Source organism: Sceloporus occidentalis, unplaced genomic scaffold, assembly GCF_023333645.1.
Source record: "Sceloporus occidentalis isolate IW3139 unplaced genomic scaffold, rSceOcc1.0.p SCAF_143, whole genome shotgun sequence".
NCBI lineage: Eukaryota > Metazoa > Chordata > Lepidosauria > Squamata > Phrynosomatidae > Sceloporus > Sceloporus occidentalis.
The window spans coordinates 2,472,941-2,487,989 of NW_028317123.1; the positions used below are offsets into that span (position 1 = coordinate 2,472,941).

At 42.2% G+C, this 15,049-nt stretch overlaps 1 protein-coding gene across 1 annotated transcript; it reads left to right on the top strand.

Annotated features, from left to right (window-relative positions):
• The first annotated feature begins 1,408 nt into the window (after nt 1-1,408).
• LOC149280984 (myosin light chain 4-like) lies at nt 1,409-7,705 on the top strand. Its single transcript, XM_089499874.1, has 7 exons — nt 1,409-1,522; nt 3,988-4,015; nt 5,077-5,226; nt 6,494-6,667; nt 6,868-6,945; nt 7,348-7,386; nt 7,625-7,705. The coding sequence occupies exons 1-6, from the start codon at nt 1,409-1,411 to the stop codon at nt 7,374-7,376; spliced, it is 573 nt and encodes a 190-aa protein (XP_089356000.1). The 3' UTR covers nt 7,377-7,386; nt 7,625-7,705.
• Nucleotides 7,706-15,049: the final 7,344 nt, after the last annotated feature.

A 15,049-nucleotide genomic window follows, 5' to 3' on the forward strand; every position in this document is an offset into this window, starting at 1 on the left:
AGCATTATCTGATCCTGAAGTCCCCCCCCCCCTTCTCCTTCTCCCACTCTTACAAAGCCTGCTTTCTAGATTCTCAAGGTAAAGCAGCCTTACTAAGCAAAGGGTCTTGCTCACTAGAGCTTACAATCTAAAAGGGATCTCCCCCACGGACTGAACACTTTTCCCAGCCAACATCGGCTCTGGCTTCACAACTGCTTCTGTAATGCCGCAATGCTATTATTTTTATATCTCTATCCTGATGGCTGCAGCTGTTCCGAAAATTCGACCTTGGGATTTTTACAAAGCCGCCCCACCATTAGACAGCTGTGCCCCCTCCTCTGCCCGCCACACTGGGATACAGGGGGGTATTCGTTCGGCTATTTCTCGATGTCATATATATATTATATATATCTTGTCTCAACTAAAGAAAATAATTGCCGTGTGTTATAATTATTGCAGAATGTCATAATATTGAGCTAATCAAAAGCTGTTCGTCCAATAAAAAGAAGGTATTATTACATACGGCGATATGCAATTTTCATTTTTATTACATACACATGTATGAAATATATATATATATACACACACTACCTTTCAAAGGTTTGGGGTCACTCAGCTGTTTTCATGGAAAACAAGGACATTTCTGGTGGTAACATAATTACAAAACGCTTTCTAACCATCAATTATCCTTTTAAACTTGGATAAAGGAACACAACGTGCCATTGGGACCCAGGAGTGATGGGAGTGATAAAGGGCCATTGGGACCCAGGAGTGATGGGAGTGATAAAGGGCCATTGGAACACAGGAGTGATGGGAGTGATAAAGGGCCATTGGAACACAGGAGTGATGGGAGTGATAAAGGTCCATTGGAACACAGGAGTGATGGGAGTTATAATGGGCCTCTGTACGCCTATGAAGAGATTCCATAAAAAAATCAGCCATTTCCAGCTACAATAGTCATTTACAACATTAACCCCGTCTGCGCTGGATATTTTAAAGGATAACATTTGCTTTTCTCTGAAAAAAAAGGACATTTCTAAGTGACCCCAAACTTTTGAACATATGCGTATACATGTGTGTGTATTATATATATATATATATATATATATATATATATATATGCATATCATTCACACACATATATTATACACGTGGAATGAGTTGATGCAATAATGAGATCCTTAGCTCTAGGAACCCAGTTTCGAGGACCGTCTGGCAGTGAAGGAGTTAATGTGGCCGTACCACGGCCAGGATTTGATAACAATGGATTTAGTGACAAGCGATCCGTCTCCGAGAGCCCTGCCTTATATAGAAGCACAGACTGCTCTCCCTGCATATAAGAAGAGGCTGGGAGACCCCGCTGGCTTTGTCATTCCTTCTCTGTCCGCACCTGTGTCTTCCGTCCGTGCATCTCAGCCTCCTTTACAACATGGCCCCCAAGAAACCTGAGCCAAAGAAGGAGGCCCCCAAACCTGCGGCCGCCCCTGCACCTGCTGCGCCAGAGCCCCCCAAAGAAGTTCCATTTGACCCCAAAAGTGTCACAGTAAGTACCATCTAGAAAGTAAGGTTATCTGTTAAAAGTTTTGGAGTATTTGAGAACAGATTGATACATCAACAGTTAACTGACCTTAAAAGTTTAAATACTTTTACTTTTTATGATATGTTTCCTATTCACAGTCCTCTAGAGTTTTACTAATCGCGCTTTAAACTAGCGGCTAACTAATAAAGCCTTATTGCCTATCATGAAAGGCAGAGCCTCTCTACCACTAACTCCTGTACTGCTTATGGAGAACCAATTAACCTTTTAATTACTCTCGACACGGAATCTTGCAGCCCCTTCTCTATTTTGTTCGATTTATAATAAACTCATCGGTTCCGCTGGTCTGTGAAGTCATCGCGTAACCCGAGTCTGCTTCCTCTCTTTAAAACTTCCACTAAATCTCTTTTTTATTGGATTCTTCAGAAGTTCTAGACAGTCGTTGATCTCGTCTTAGATTCAGGAGCCGTATGCCTATCCCATGCATGTTTAAATCCCCTCACTGTATTACCCTCTACCACTTCTGCTTGGCGGCTGTTCCACTTATCTACCACCCTCTCAGTAAAGTAAATCTTCCTTCTATTCCATCTTCTGACCCTCTAGTGTTAGATTCTGGTCTCCTGTTGTAACGTTTCTCCTCCTTTGAAATAAAATCCAGTACTTTGTTAAACCCCTTCTACGTATTTATTCTATCCCATCTCCTCTCTCTCTTCCTGTCTCTTTCCTCTCCCCCAATCCAGACATATTAAGATCTCTTAAGTCATTCCTGATGGTTTTTATCCCGCAGACCTGGGTCTCTGGGACCTAGTCTCTCTGTATCTTTGGCAGTTGATGTTAGAGGAGTCCCGGTTCTGGGGCAGTTGATGTTACGAAGGTCCTGTCTGTCTGGCAGTTGATATTTTAGCGGCAGTCTCTGTGTCCGGAGCTGACAGCATAAACTCTCTGGCTGTTGATGTAATGATAGTTAAGTCTCAGTAAAAGTTGGTGTTGGTTCTCCCTCTGTGACAGTTAAATAGTTAATCAGGTTGAGAAAAGACATAAAGTCCACCAAGTCCAACCATTCCACAAACCCATATTAGTTGATCCAGAAAAAGTAGAAAAACCCCACCAAGACAGTAATATCATCCTGAAAGAAACAAAAATCCCTCCTTGACTCCAAGGCAGTCGGACTCTCCTTGGATCAGCGTTACCTTATCTCCTTTTACTCGTGATAACCCTGCATGCATTTCATCTCTAGAAAAACATCCATAGGTTTTTGAATTTATTGATCGAATCGGCCAAAAGGACCTCAGATGGCGCCAATTCCACAATTTAACAGTAAAGAGACTTCTTTAAGCTTCTTTCTTCCTATCTTAAGTGATGCCCACGTCTTTTCTGGAAGGTACCTCCTAAAAGATCTCTGTGTTGACCTTGAACGTACTTGGAAAGGTTTATCATATGGTCCTAATTAAAGGGACGTTTACATTTTTCTCTAATCTCCATCAAGTTACGATGTGTTTAAATCGAGGTTTAGCAGCTGAATAACACATCATCGGGTCTATGGTTAAAATAACTCCTCTAACTGTTGGAGCTCATCATCAATTGACACTCACTAAATTAGAACAGGTTCAGCTAATTGCCCAATTCATGGTCACGCGTGCCTACACATGAGATGGAGCAAAGTGGTTTGGGTTATTGGGTAATCAGATTGAGTTTGTTGGTGATTATGGTGAAGGAACTTGGAGTAATAATCCCAACGGGACAATTCCATCCAGACCCAAAGGGAAGAGAATGCTTGTCTTCTGCAATGAGCCATGTAGAATGTTCCTCTCACCAAGGAAGCAGATGACACATTTCAGAACTTTGCAAATTGTTACTTAATTATCAAAAAAGGGTGATACAAATAAGTCAACGAGGGTATCGTGGTCTACAGAGAAACAAAAAGACAAGGACACGTGAAGAGCACGATGTACAGCCAAGCTTTTCTAGAGCACTTCTTGCTGGGATAGTGTTTTGGTGTAAGCGTTATTACTCAGCTAGTATGAAAAATTGGAAACTGTGTAGAACCCAGGTGGACATTCTAGTTCAACCAAAAGGGGGACAGCTGATTACTGACCATCCATGAAAAATACAGTGGGCATTCTTTCAGAGGTAATCCACTTAGATGTTACCAAGTTCCTACAAAGTTTAATATTAGAAAAGTCATATTTATGACTACATAGGGTGGAGAACACATCAATATAATCATGGTAGGACAAGGCGGTAGGATTTAGAATTGGTAGAAGACAAAGGGACAAGGTTACAAGTACAGAAAGGGAACTAGTTACTGGAACATGCATCCAGTGGAGGTATTTATGAATGCTCAGAATGTTCATAAAGTAATAAAGGCAGATTGGATGGGTGAGACGGTACTTATCAGCCCTTTTGTCTGTCTTTATGGAGGAACCTTGTACCATTCTACACCAAAAACACTTTTTTTGCTTTTTCTACAGATTGAGTTCAGCGCCGACCAGATTGAAGGTAAATTATTTCTGATTTTTTTTTTTCCCATATGGATTTTCACTGCTTAAGTCTATTTTATCTATATATATTAAATGTTGGGAGATATGTTTGTATAATACAAACTAAGGTGAGGTACTGACCTTAAAGGCTTGCAATCTAAAGGAGGTAGTTCTAAAAAAGGTGCACTCTATAATAAGAAACATGTAAGAAGGTAGGGCCAGAGAAGACAGGCTTGGAGTGTATGTGTGCTATGAGAGGCTTAGGGGGTCTAAATGGAAGACCCCCTTACACATACAAAACCTTCCTTAGGGCAAAATGTATATCCCTTGAAACCAGAGGTGAAAGTTCTATAGAGTGTGGATCTTAAGGATGAGGGTCAAACAGAAGTAGACCATCCGAATGAGACCCTAGGTCCTTAACTGCACCTTTTTTGTCATCGCCCGTTCTTATGTCCCAGTTTAACCTGCTACATTAGACATTTGGATCAAGGTGGGGGGGGCAGTGAATCCCCTTTCGTCTTCTACTCATATGGTGCCAACATCAAGGTAATGAGGTCATCTTGAACAAATAGACCTGGAGCACTCTCGTTTCTGCTCCTTCTACAGCTATGGGTTTTGTTACAGATAACTTTCTAGGTTAGTTTAACGTAACGGGTCTTCTAAACATTCCTATCCTCTGGGGGATTGTCTGCTAACGACTGGACCTGGAATGGAGACAATGTTTCTCTGGAATGGAGGGTGGAACAAAGAAATAATTATAGCACAGTTCTGAGGGAGATTACGGTAACCCAACACCCAAAGTGCCTTATTGCTGCGACAGCCGATATCCCCCACCTGTCAGTAAGAATTTCAGAGAGCGTGATGCAGAGGTGGTGGAAAATATATCACTTTCGCAGGTTGTTTATACCCATATGAGTAAAGAAATACATGGAACCCGTGATAAAAGGACACGGACATTTCTTTTTAATATCTTAAAATCTAAAATCAATGTTCCTCCGTCTATAACAGAGTTACATTATCTTGCCCTATAAGAGTTTGGGGTATAATTAGAGGCTAAAGGTGTCCCTCTCTTGTCCCTAGAATTCAAAGAAGCCTTTCAATTGTTTGACCGTACCCCCGGAGGAGAACTGAAGATCACATACGGGCAAGTTGGGGATGTTCTGAGGGCTCTGGGACAAAACCCTACCAACGCAGAAGTTTTGAAGGTTTTGGGAAGACCTAAAGCCGAAGGTAAGAGAGGACTGAGGATGTAGGAAATAGATTATTTGGTGCTAAATAACTAATAAGAACCTGCTTTATTTAATATATTTTTTTCTGTTTGTACACCTCATGGAATCTCCATACCAGGGAAAGTTCTACAAAAAAATATGTTACATAGTCAATCCGGTCGGAAATAACAAGTGCTTGGTTGGCATTTTGTTTTGCATTCTAAGTAAATATATATAATAACTAATTTTGAATGAATCAAAATGTAGAGTTCTGTGCATGTTACAGAAAGACAGTAGATGCTAAATGCAAGAACAATCTACTGTATAAATGCTGTTACTTTAGGAAGATGATCTGTGTATCCAGGGATTTCTGGCCCGATGTGGCATACCTTCCATTTGGTAGAATCAGTTGAACCTCTACACCTGGCACCAAGCTCATTCTATTTTGGGGGGGGGGATTAAGCCCCTTTAAACCATAAGCATGCAGACTGGGGAAGGGGGGGGGTAACGTAGCCAGCTGAACACGAGTGTGGATATTACTGCCCCTACTGATTTCGAGGGAGCAGATATTCAAAGAGAAATGCCCATCGTCCTCCAAGGTCCCTCAAGGTCAGGTTGATTCCTCAAAGGAGGATAAGAAAATTTCGACGTCTGATTGTGAGACCTTTCAAGTTTCCATTGGTAGCCGAGATGCCAGAGTTGAAAATCACATTCCCAAAACTGTCCCGTGTGTAGAGGGGGAAGGGCTGACATTTCACTAAGTCCTGGTATGCGCGTTGTTATCCATGGGTGGAATCTATACCAGGGCACAGAAAATCACAGTAGCTTGGAAGGCTCAGATGGCCACCTCCAAGAACGAATATCTTGGGCTGACTTAATAGCCGAAGCATGTCAGCTGCCTGGTTCTTTATATTCCTCTAGGCCATACACTGTGCAAGGATTTTTTTTTTTTTGTTAGCCGTGAAGACTAGACGAGGATGGAGAGAATATTTGCAGAGACGATTATATCACACAGCGGTCTTACTCTTAAAAAGAAAAGATCACACGAAGTCCTACCAAGTTATTTAGAACTTCACTGTTCCATTTAAAGTTAAATGTTGGCGTTGTGTTTGGAGAAAGAAGCAATCACACTAACCACATCGATTGATTTTATTTATACACCTGGACACATATTTAGTGGTGCTACAGCTGTCAAAAAGGGGATATTGACCAACTCTTCACTTAAAGCTCCTTAAATCCCTAGACACCTCATTCTTATCTACTAACTTGAAACGGTTATCTCCCTGCAGAGTTGAACACCAAACTTGTGGATTTCGAGACCTTCCTTCCAATGCTCCAGCACATTTCGAAGAACAAGGACCAGGGCTCTTTTGAGGATTTTGTGGAGGGTCTCCGTGTCTTTGACAAGGAAAGCAACGGAACCGTAATGGGAGCAGAATTGCGTCACGTTCTTGCTACTTTGGGTAAGAAATAGATAGAAGGTGAAGGTTATCTCAATTGGATAGGTCACCCAACATGGTGAAGGACAATCTTGGAGGTTCTTAATGGGTATATATATTTTTAGGGAAGACAATTTAACATTACTGTAAAAGACATGGCTGTAAAGATATATTGTTGGGTTTGTAAGGAAGAGCTGTCATTGACTTGTCTGCCTTTAACACAGGTGAGAAACTGCAGGAGAGCGAAGTAGAGCAGCTGCTGGCAGGACAAGAAGACACAAATGGGTGCATCAACTATGAAGGTACTTCACTTGAGACTTTTCTTTCACCCAACAACACATATGACTAGGCTTACGGAACACCACCCGTGGACTTATTATGACCTCATGGAAGAGATGTCCTCATGTACCTTCCATGGACCATGGAGGAGGAACTCTGAATGGGATGACTTCGAGAACTTCCACTGTAGTGAGAGACTGCTCCAGAGATTATACGCAGTAAAGCGGGTCTCAGAGCTTTGTACATAACACCAGTCCATGGCTTCTCTCATTGCAGCCAAAGCTCTTTGACTCCAGCAGAAATACAGTAGTATTGAGTAACGTTGTATGTAATATAAAAATAGCTTTAACCCTCTCACTACCTAAGTTCTTGATGCCCCATCTTATTCCTTTCTTTTTGACGATTGTATTCATTGATTTTCACAGCATTCATCAAGCACATCATGTCTGGATGAAGCCGGCACGGTATGTGTCCTACAGCTTCCAATCGCATGATGTCACATCCGTCTTGGGTAGATTTTTCCTATTATTGACTATTACTTTAAAGGGGTCTACGTGCTAAGTGCTGTAACTCCGCAGGATGGGTACTAGTTTCTAGGTAGATGAAATGGTTTGCAACCCATGGAAGGCAGGCTTGGGGCAAAAGTGGGACAGGATAATCTCCTAAAGTGCCAGCTCTAAATCTAATGTGTTTTTATTACAGGTTTATCCAAACTTATTGTACTTCTTCTGACCCATTTAATGAACCGCTCGGTCCGATCCTCCTCTGGCCTGTGATCTAAACTCATCTCACCAGCAAATATCTGGAATCCCTGGAAATGGGATTTTCTTTCAAGAAATGTGCAATTGTAAATTATTTGGGATTTTTTTCCCCCTGGTGATTTTTTCACCAAATAAATGTAAACATAAAAATATGTTTTGCCTTCTTGATTATAAAACTATATACATGTACACTACTGTTCCAAACGTTTGGGGTCACTGGACTGTTTTCATGGAAAACAAGGAGTTTTCTGGCTGTAACATAGTTGCAAAGGGTTTTTCTAACCACCAATTAGACTTTTAAACTTAATCTTGGATCAGCGAACACAACGTGTCATTGGAACACAGGAGTGATGGGAGTGATAAAGGGCCATTGGGACACAGGAGTGATAAAGGGCCATTGGGACACAGGAGTGATAAAGGGCCATTGGGACACAGGAGTGATAAAGGGCCATTGGGACACAGGAGTGATAAAGGGCCATTGGGACACAGGAGTGATAAAGGGCCATTGGGACACAGGAGTGATGGGAGTGATAAAGGGCCATTGGGACACAGGAGTGATAAAGGGCCATTGGGACACAGGAGTGATAAAGGGCCATTGGGACACAGGAGTGATAAAGGGCCATTGGGACACAGGAGTGATAAAGGGCCATTGGGACACAGGAGTGATAAAGGGCCATTGGGACACAGGAGTGATAAAGGGCCATTGGGACACAGGAGTGATAAAGGGCCATTGGGACACAGGAGTGATAAAGGGCCATTGGGACACAGGAGTGATGGGAGTGATAAAGGGCCATTGGGACACAGGAGTGATGGGAGTGATAAAGGGCCATTGGGACACAGGAGTGATGGGAGTGATAAAGGGCCATTGGGACACAGGAGTGATGGGAGTGATAAAGGGCCATTGGGACACAGGAGTGATGGGAGTGATAAAGGGCCATTGGGACACAGGAGTGATGGGAGTGATAAAGGGCCATTGGGACACAGGAGTGATAAAGGGCCTCTGTACTCCTATAAAGAGATTCCATTAAAAATCAGCCGTTTCCAGCTACAGTAGTCAGCGCTGGATTTCTGACCCATGTCATGTTACTTCAATGGGGAAAATCTGGTTTTCTTTCAAATTTCATATTTGTACAGTTTAATAGTGACACTCCAACAGACACAATGCTTTACCACAACATCTGTTCCTCATAAGAGGCTTTAATCTGTGCCCTAATAAAATACCAAATCAATGTGAGACCATACAATGTACAATTCCAAACTTCAACCATAGATTCTAGAATCTTCGATTTCTGGAAAACGTAATTTAGTACAGCCTCATTTAGGACCCCTTCAAGATACCCCCCCCCCAACTATGTTCCATAAAGAACAGACCCCCTTACTGCTGGTGAAATGCTCTTTTAGATGACAAACACACTGTATGTGATTGGAAATTGCGTAAAATATAACGATACAGACCACCCTGCTTGCTGGAAAAGGTATCCCTACTGACGTCTCGTCACTAGACACGCATGGTGCCACCAGACCACTGGAAACACTCAGTATATATTTCGATATTTAGTTTAAACCTGAGCTTCCTGTCCCAATCAATAACAATCAGCAACTTAACAAGCGAGGGATAACTTAATGGGGAGGAATAATCATGTAGATGCTGAGAACAAGTTCTCATGGTATACACATATGGTGGGCTTCTAGTTCACGTATTTTGGTTAATTTAATCTGGAAACAACATTACCTGGGTTTATTTAGTGAACAGGGCTGTCAGATATAGCATTCAGGCAACGCGAGATCCACCTAAAGAAAGAGAGCTGCCTCGGTCCAAGTACGGTGCATCTATGGTCTATGTGCCCGATACATCTTATAATGGGTTCCGTTATGCAGAGATGTACTCGAAACACAAAGAAAACATACAAAGCAAAGATTATAGTCTGCGTCATCCCAAATTCTGGAAACCCAGACATAAAACTGGAGTCATGGTGGAGAAAGCCCACCAGCCCCTCTCACTGGAGAAAAGTCTCTCCTCTTAGTACATCTTGACCAGAATGTTCCTGACTTGTGTGGGAGATAAAACATTGGCAACAGTAGCCACGAAACCCTGTAAGAGCTTGTGCTGTGCCGAGAGGAACATCTAACACGGCGTGTGTACTGCTTTGTAAACCATTACGGATATCGCAGAGACGTTACTGTGAAGGACACGCGCTGGACATTCCTCGGCCCCGTTATCAGGACACGTCTGCATGGGGGGGGGGGGGGGGGGGGCATTTCTGTATTGAGATTCTACGGACGTGTACGGCAACTCAAACTTAACAACTGATAAAAATGGGGATTAGGAGATATTTTGGGTTGCTGAGTAAGGGAGCCGGCTAAAAGCCCTACCAGCGTGTTTGCCCAAATGAAGAGGCAGTGTGTTTTGGACTAAATATCTGTAGCCGACTGCTTCCTATTCCTGTCATCATATATAAGACTCCCAATAGACGCTTTTACGCCCCGTATGTTACGGCTGATATCCCTGCTTGAATGCAGGTGACCCAGTTAACTGTATCTTTAAATAATGACAAGTCACAGTTTCAATGAGGACGGCTTTTGTGGGTCTATGGACTATTAGAGGGTTAATATTTAAATAGCCTCAGGGTCAGCTCAGTTAAAAAGTCCAAGGAAGATGGAGTCTTTGGTTGAACGTGATACTTGAGTGTGTTTTTCGTATTAACGTGTGATAACTAAGGGGGGTTCCTGGGAACTCGCAGGAGTCTCAGGGTTTTTGCCCCAATCTCAGGAGCAGATTCTCAGGGTCGCACATTCATGATAATGATGCCTAAACATTAACAGTTTTAGGTTTCAATGAGTACATCTTTTAATGGCTAAAAATGTACAAAATTGAGTACCATATATGTTATTGGTTAACAATGATTGTAAAAACCCAGCATATATCACACACATATATATATATATATATATATATTGTGATCCTGCACCCACACAGGGTACCAAACCGCACGGTCCTCTAGGGAATTAACGCCACATCTCAGTTAGGTAATCAACCACGATTTATTTGTAGTCCACGTATGCAGATATATACAGAATTTCATAGCAGACAAAATTCCCTACAAACAAAAGCCTAGCTCGTCTGAGCGCTTACTAACATATAACTCCCTCACTACTCGGGGTCTAAACTAAACAGAACGTAAGCTCACCAACCTTTTTGATGGTCTCTTTTGTGCAAAGCAAGCCCTGCTGCTTCCAAACAAACGCTTTCTTCTCTTCCTCTGCCCAACAGGTCAGGCTTTATTGCAGTCGGTGCAGCTGATTACTTGCAGCTGACCGGTGCATTGGAGTCAGCTTAACCTCCTGGCCTGGATCCTGTGTCAGTCCAGGTGCATGGAAACTGCGGGGTGGAGCACCAGCCTGCCCTATATGTCATATAAAACCCTGCAAAATGTATACCCCTTCCACAACAACGCACCTTGTTACAATATATATATATATGATAAAAAACATCCCATTTTTGTGTTTTCCTTTATTATGGTATTTCATGCCTCTCTGCTAATAAAATGCCATTTTCCTGTTAACCCCCTAGTGACTGTACTGAAACATTCCACATTCCAAGCTGAGATCCTGAAAGACTGAGAAGCGGTTGATGTTAAATCTTATTATTATTTATAGTAAATAATAATCACTGTTGTTAAGTTAAAAGTCCTGTTCTCAAATTTTTACAGTAAAGTTCTATTTTGGCATTATACCAATTGTTATATCACCGGCTGGAGAGACAGCATCCTTCGGTGGAGTTTGCGGAATGTCATGCATTATGATGTCAGAGTTAGAATGCATTGTGACATCATCAAGGCTGGACAGAATAAACTGAGGTGCAGAGCTCTTGGTCCCTCATTCTACTCAGAATCGAGTAGGCGCTTGGATCTCGGATAACTACTAGTTATTGCTCACATCCAAAACTCATACCATCTGGGAACATGATCCGTTCATGTCTCTCCATTGCTCTGCTGCTGCTCATTACATCTTGCGGCAGAGCAGTTGGTTTTTCTGTTGCCCCAACAGGCCCAGCTCCCCTTCCACCTGGTGGAGCTCCCTGTGGGTCACATTGCCGCTGCCATGAGCGCGTGCTGTCCTGTGTGGGAAGCTCTGAAGTTCTCTTGGAGAAGATCCCGGTGGTGAAGTCTGAGATTACCACCTTCAACATTCTGTGAGTATGGGAACATGGAGAAACGCTGATACGTTTGGGTAAAAGGTGGTAGAAAAGCTCGGGGAGGGGAGGGGGTAATGTATGACATAGAGGGACAGTGAAATAGCTAAGAGACAGGTCGGTGAGACCTGGGGCAATTAATCTAGGACATCAACCTCAACTGGGACTGCTTGTGGGACTGCTGATGAATGACAGCAGACATTGTAGACCAAATACAGACCACGAGAAGTTGTCCTGAAGCTCAACCACGTAACACGAAGATACATCCGATCCGACAGAAAAGTGACTCTTTTATTTTCTCCTTTTAGTGACTTCAAAAACAACCGGATCGCTTCGATTGAGAAAGGAGCTTGGTATTCCTACCCCTGGACTGACACCTTGTGAGTAATTTATGGGATTACCGTGTAAAAAAAGTTTATTCATATTCAGAAAAAATTAAAAAAATGCAGAATATTGAACATTTTGGGATTCCATTGAGATGATTTCAAATATCCGCGTTGTGATTGGATGTCATTATATCGATGAAGAGATTAATTCCCCTCTTTGTTTTTTAAGAATTCTGAAGAACAACCTCTTGGAAGAAATCCACGTGGACGCCTTCGAAGGACTCCAGCTGCTGAAAGTCCTGTAAGTTTAGGTTTTTGTTTAAAGGATAAGAACCCCTAGAATTGCTTCTTCCACTTTCCTTCATTTATATAAATCCCCCCCACGGCTCGTGTTAATTGTAATTTTTCTGCCGTTATTAACGCCGTTTTTTCCTCTGACAGGGACCTGTCCTGCAATAAGATCAACAGGATCGACCCGCGTGTGTTCCATCCGGTCTCGTTTCTTCGCCATCTGTAAGTCATGTTTAGTTAGATGTGTAAAATGTATGCGTCCCTCTGAGCACGCTGAAGATTATGTGCAATCTGCAGAGAGTGCTAACAGTGGAGGAGTTGCCTTAGCAACCAATGGAATGTTCCTTTCTGCAAGAACAATGCATCGGTTGCTATGGTGATAGCATCACTTTTAAAACCTGACAACAAAATCTCTCCTTCTCTATACAGGGATCTCTCTGGAAATTCCATCATCTCTTGTCTCCTTTCACTCTATCTTTTCTCTCTCTTTCTCTATCTCGTCTCCCTTTTTTCTTTCTCTCTTTTTTCTTTCTTGTTCCTTCTACTCTCATAAATCAAACATTTTAGCGGTCACGATAACCCCCTTCCACGGCCACATCCGCAGCTACACCTTAAGCATAACTCCTCAAAGAGTGTCGTGGAAACCGCTCAGAAAAAGATGGCGATGGTAGCTGGCATGCAATCCATCGGCAGGATTTCACAAAGATCTCTTTTATGTGAAATCTTTGGAATATGATTTGGTTTATAATCAGAACAACCAAAGGTTCTTCTTTTTTTTTGGAGGGTGAGCCTTATCATCTTTGGGATCCTCTATCGTTTTGTTAAGGATAGGGCCAAACAAATGCTTCATTCTGTGTAAGAATACGCCTAAAAATTTATTTTGGACATGTCATTGTCACGGCTTTTGAAACAACACAATATTAAAACTAACTTTGTTGTGTTGTTTTATGTATATATATATATATATATATATATATATATACCCTACCAGACTCTTCTCCGCCTTATCTTAGTAAAAATAGCTGCCTGGTGCTGAAGATGAACTCAGAAGAGGAAGCCCTCGCACCGAGATAAGAAACGCGTTTCATACCAAAGAAGGTTTGGTGTCTGCATCGTCCTAAGAGACCGTTTTGATAAAGGCACAAACCTTCATAATCTCTCCTCGTCCTCTCATCCACGGGAGGAGAATGGCATTTCACACTTTTTTGGAAAGAGTAAAAACATTCCTTCTTTTTTAACCCATAGGGTGCCAGAGAAGTGAGCGGATTTATTTTAATTATTTGCATGTTTGTGGTCTACTGTTTGGGGGTCCCCTATATACCGTTTGCAAACCAATTGATTCACTATGCAGGGAGAATAGACCCTTTGGGATAGCCAATGAGCCCTCATTTCTACCCTGACTCTTCCAAGATCACTAAAACCCAAGGGTGGGCAGGCTATCTGCCCAACATCACTCTATACAAGCCCCCTCCACTGGTAGATTGGGTGTTGTTGTGTGCGCCCACCATCTATACATGCCCGGTGGCGTTTATGGAAAGCTAGGCAGGTCTCTCCCTGCCCACACACTCCTGCTCGCACTTGTTTGCACAATATTTCGTGAAGAACAATTGTAGTGGCGCCCCCTACTGACTCAACGTCCCTAGGCACCTCCTTAGTCGGTCCATATGGTAGGGTAGCCAATAAATCATATGCGTGATGATATGCGGATGCGCGCAAAACGCTTAATACTTTTACAGTGTTAATTTGTTAGGTTGCATGTATCAATCAGACAACTGCAAACTAAAGGACATCATTGGCTGCACCAATGACGGCCAACAAGGGCCCCTCTTTACTTAATGTGTCGGTTTGTCCGTTCTATTTTTGTCAGACCCTTTAAATGTATGGACTGTAAGAAACACTGGGTCATTTGTTGGTGCTAGATAAATAATAATAATAAAAATAATAATAAAATAAAAACATAAAAATAATAATCATAATAATGAACTCACTGTCAATGTAGTGTAGTGAAAGAGGAATATACCATGGTGTAATACTGCCATCTGCTGGTCACACTGTCCAATTACAGGTGGACACATTTCAAGTACCCTCACATAGAACGAAAATGGATATAAATGTATTAATACAAGAAAATACAGAGTCTTTGGTAGATCTTTTATTGGCCCTACACAAAAAACATGTCACATAAGCTTAATTTTATCTGAATAATGAGGTCCCATAAGGTTACGCGACTCTACATCTCTTTCTAGGTTAGCCCAGTAAAAGGAGTGACCTTCTACCAAAGACTCCACATAGTAAATCCAGTTTCTCATTTAAAGGTGCTATGCCTCCTAGCCCTAGACAGCTCAGTGCTTTTAGCATATTAAGGAAATCTTTGAGGAATAAATATTCCATGACAATGCGTGGAAGAGAGGACACTGCCCCCTGCTGGAGAAGAAGTTGTATTTTAAGCTGTTGCCCGCGCATGACACTGCCGTCCTACAGCCAAGAAAGCATTACACAGCTTCTCGGTCCATTCCAGAACGCTACATGACCATCTTGTGACCTTCTTTTCTACATT